This window comes from Plectropomus leopardus, unplaced genomic scaffold (genome assembly GCF_008729295.1).
Source record: "Plectropomus leopardus isolate mb unplaced genomic scaffold, YSFRI_Pleo_2.0 unplaced_scaffold27383, whole genome shotgun sequence".
NCBI lineage: Eukaryota > Metazoa > Chordata > Actinopteri > Perciformes > Serranidae > Plectropomus > Plectropomus leopardus.
This window is the reverse complement of record NW_024629805.1, coordinates 1-4,653: the sequence shown is the minus strand read 5'-3', so window position 1 is coordinate 4,653 and position 4,653 is coordinate 1. Positions and strand designations below refer to the sequence as shown.

General features: G+C 37.4%; 1 protein-coding gene across 1 annotated transcript; it reads right to left on the bottom strand.

Annotated features, from left to right (window-relative positions):
* Nucleotides 1–95: 95 nt before the first annotated feature.
* Nucleotides 96–4,353, bottom strand: LOC121937757 (procollagen C-endopeptidase enhancer 2-like; the record flags this gene model as incomplete). The annotated part of the gene is made up of 4 exons (XM_042481078.1): nucleotides 4,256–4,353; nucleotides 2,519–2,627; nucleotides 983–1,241; nucleotides 96–257 (listed from the first exon to the last, which is right to left on the bottom strand). Coding segments are annotated over exons 1-4 (613 nt in total), but the record flags the coding sequence as incomplete, so codon positions are not given.
* Nucleotides 4,354–4,653: the final 300 nt, after the last annotated feature.

Sequence of the window (4,653 nt, the reverse complement as noted above, 5' to 3'; positions counted from 1 at the left end):
ATGATGATGATTATTATCATTATTATTATTATTCTCTATAGATACACAAATGATCGGTTTAGTGAAGTTTCCTTTAAAAGCTGCGTTTATGGTACATAGTAAGAAATTGAAGATGCAGTATGACTCCCTCACGTTTCCTGGTTCCACAGAGATGTGCCAGGAGCAGCTGATGCCTGCTGGGTAATTAGAGTTGGGCCAGTTGGGCGTCTTGACGGAGCCTTGAGATTTGGTCAGACGTCCTCCACAGAACTGGTTCTCTGTGGGAATAAAAGAGGAGACGTGAATACACCAGGCTTAAATTAGGGACAGTCATTTTGTCATTTCGGAGTAATTCTGGGTTTTTTTTTAGGGGAGATCCTAAAAAACTCCCATAAACCTGACAGATTGTAGTGACTTATTTATTTCAGAGAGGATTCTGGTGATATCGTTTCTGACCATAAAATAGGGCTCATATGCTCAAGAAAAACCTGGAAAGTCATGGAAAATCAACCATTTGCAAATAGCCATTTCCAAATCTGGAAAAGTTTTGGAAAAGTCATGGAATTTTGTTCCACAAACCTGAATAATACATCATGAGTGCAAGGACATTTTAAAAAAAAAAACGTGCGGCTTTCAAAGACATGTTTCTTCAAAAATCACAAAACATTTTTCAAAGAAAACAAAAGGCAGTAAAAAAAAATCAGATTTTTTTTTTTTAAAAATGCCCAAATTACTTCTGTAAAAGAACACCAAAAAGATCCCCCCCCAAAAGTTTGAAATAAAGAAAAAATTAAGATATTTTTTATTAAAAAAATTGTTTTTTGTTCTTTTAAAATGACAAAAAAAAATTGTCAAAGTATATTTTTTAAAAAAATCACCAAAAAATTTAAAGGAAAATAAATTGCCAATTTTTTTTCTCTTTTTTTGGTAAAAAAACGTAAAACCCTGATTTAAAAAAGTTAAAATAACCAAAATGTCGTTCCTCTAGACTACACGTCCTCACCCTCCACGTGAGGCTTCCCGGCGCTGAAGGCGGCGAGGAAGCCTCGCCCTCCCGTGGCCTCGTCCGACACCATCTCTAACATCATGGTGTTGGAGGTGGCGATGAGGGCGCCGGGCCGAAACGTCCCGCAGAAACGGCCGAGCTTCTGCACCAGGCGGGTGTGACCGTTGTAGACGTCCAGGTAGTCGTAGCGACAGGTGGGGTCGGCCTCGAGGTCAAAGAGGCGGAAAGACAGCATGACCACATGACCCTCGGGGACCTGCAGGCGGCGACACGAGAAGCTCTCAGGAAAAGGTTTTAGAAAACTGTCACTAACTCAGATGACATAAAAGATTATGAGTGAAAATGTTGAATCTCGATGTTCCCTCCTCGATTACAGAAAAGTTTTTGGATTTTTTTAAAGGACGTTTTTTTGACCTACTAAACTCAAAAGCAGCAGAATTAAATTTAAAATTATAGTGAAAATATCAAAGATATTCTTACATATGTAAGTGATTTTTAGGGAGAAACATAAAAAATGCTAAGTAAGTAGGCCTAATATACGGAGGACTAAAATGACCAAGTATCGTAAAATAAACAAATTTGTAGGTACATACTGGAGTACATTTTTAACATGATGTAAATAAATAAATGCACAAATACATGAAAGAAAAATGTTGAAAGGAAAAAAAATGAATAAAATAAATATAACTAAATAAAAGAAAAAATGCTTCAAGGACAAAAATGACACAAATGTCAATAAATATATTTAAAAAAATGTAAATAAATACAAGAAAAAATAAATTAAAAATTGCTGAAAGGATAAAAATAAATAAAAACAGAAAAATAGTGTATAAAAATATGTATAAAAAAGACATGTAAATAAATATAGGAATTTTTTTTAAAAAAAAAAGAAAGGACAAATTTAAACAAAGGTTAGGTAAATAAAGGGAAAAATACTAAAAGGACAAAAAATAATTATGAGCAGAAACAACTAAATAAAGGGAAAAATGCTGAAGGAACTAAAAAAATTTTAAAAAAAAATTAATTGAAGAACATATGCGGAAATGAAAAATACAAATAAAAACTGAAATAAAAAAATGCTGAAAGGACAAATATAGGGTTCCCTCAAGGTGTTCTTGAGATAGTGTTCACGAAATGAAACAGATGCAAGGTAATAATGACCTTTAACCCTTAATCTTATCAGTACGCCCTCGAGCGTGTGCGGACGTTTGTGTCAAATTTGAAAATTTCCCTTCAGGCGTTCTCAAGATCGCTTTCACAAGACAACAGAAAAACAACCCAAAAACAATGCATCCTGCCAGGGCTTTTGCTCGACATAAAAACTGTAAAAATCTGTTCCGTTTTTGAGAATCGATACAGTTTCGCAAAACATAATATTGCAATATTTAAGCAATTTGATTTTTTCTTGCATCTTTAATCAAGAGGAGCTGGAAAACACAGGATCCTAAAAACATCTATGTGGTCCCTTTGCAGCCCCTTTTGGACACGTTAAGTTTGGATTGGTGTGATGTCGAGGTGATTTTTAGGACTCACAGTGATGTACCAGGTGCATTTACTGTTGGGTTTGTAGGGAGTCGGGAATCCCTCACTGGCCACGATGCCCGAGTCTGTGACCAGGTGGCCTCCGCACTGGAAGATGGGCCTAAAAAATGAAAAAGAGTATCACAAAACCAACCTCAGCTGCATTTAAGTCGATGTGCTGCAGTGGCAGAAAACACAGCTTTACTGAGAGTATCAAGGCACACACACACACACACACACACACACGTGTTCACAGACTGAAAACCACAGTGGCACAGTCTGTCTCTGTTCCCCGAGTGCAGGGAGGTTCCCAACAAACTCTCCTGGTTTTTTCTTAAAAAGTCGGCCTGACCGAGCCAGGACGAGTGTCAATATACAGTAAACGTGTTGTGTCTCCGCACGCCACAAGAAAGCGGTCAGAAGATGAATTCACTTTTTTTCTTTATTTTTTTACGGGCGCTTTGAATGTGCCGCTCACACATGGAGACGCACACTCAGATAAACGCAGATCAAAGAGGGGCAACCGCAACTTTTAATTTTGCAGCAGACGTGTTAATTTAGACGTCGGCTTCTCTCTCAGTTAGTTTCCTCTTTAACCCTTAAAAACCTGGCTTGTGTTTTTTTTTCAAAAACATTAAAGGAAGGTAACTTGAAAAAAAGACCCAGAAATTAGCAAAAAAATCTGTAAAAAGTACAAAAAAGTACCTGAATATTAGCACCCAAAAACAACTCCAAAAAAAAAAAAAATCTGAATTAATGATGAAATGCAATTAGTTCAAGAAAATCACCTTAAAATTAGGGAACAAACAAACAAAAAAAACAGAAAAAAAAAAAAAACTTTTTGAAAATTTTATTAAATAATTTTAAATATATATTATGTTGACATTTTTATTTTTTATCAAAATTTTTTTTTAAATTGTTAAATAATTTTAAATGTAATTATCTGAAATTTTTTTTTTTTTTTAAATAATTTCTTGCATTTTGCAGTCTTTTTTTCCTGTTTTCAAAAGAACTCAATGCTCAACGAGAACAGTGACGTTAATTCAGCATTTTTACTATCAAACTAGGCTCACTTTTATTATGTTCTGTGCTTGTTTCTTTTAAAAAAAAAAAAAAGCCCAAAAATGATAATCTTTTCCATCATGAGGTCAGTTTCTGCAACCATAAATCCATTTATAGTCATTTTGTTTTTCTAAAGCTCTTGAGGCATTCATTGTGTGTCCCCTGCAGGACTACGAGGCCACATTTGGCCAAAAAAGCTCCAGTGGCGTCCCTCCCTTCTGACCCTCTGGAGCTGAACAACCCACAGGCATTTGTTTGTCCCTCGTGTTCAATTTACACCCCAAAAGTGTGCAGGAACCACGTTCAGAAAGCATCTCTGAGTCAAAATTGTGCATTTAAAAGCCAAAAAATCTGACTTTATTTCCATTTTTTTGTTAAAACCATCAGACACGAGGGCAGGCTGCTGTGCATGAGCCCAGTTAAATCCCTGCATCAATTACAGGATGCTGTCATTTTGCATGTTTACGGCACGCCGACCACATCTTCCCTCACACTGCAACCTTCTATTTCTGCTGCAAGTTCTGTAATCATAATACTGCGACCGGGAGAGGAAAAAACACACAGCGGCGGTTAATCTGGTGGAAAAACGCCACATGTGCACACGCAGGCGAGATGCACAAGAGGGACATTGATGGCTGAAGAGGCGACACACAAAAACCTGAGGAGGTCTGAAGTCTGTGAGCTCACCTGGTGAAGTTCTGGTTCTGAGCGTCCGTCCATCCCAGCGTCAGAATGACAAGGAGACACACAGTCCACACCCTGTCCTCCATCCTGCTGTCCTCCGAGGTTAGGGAAAGACGGGAGAGGAGAAGAGGAGGCAGGAGGGAGAAGGAGGGTTCAGAAGGGGGAGGAGGGAGAGAGGAAGAGGAGGGAGAGTTCAGGAAGGAAGGAGAAGAAAGGAAAAAGGTGAATGAGTGTGATATCACAGCGATACTCAACTTATCAGGGGCCCAATACAGCGCCAGGAGGCCCCCCAACTATTTCTAATTAACAATAAAAATAAAGTGATTCACGCTTTTTTCTACTTTTAATATACATAAAACTACATCAAAATAGAGACTGTCTACTTAAAAAAAAGTGTCTAG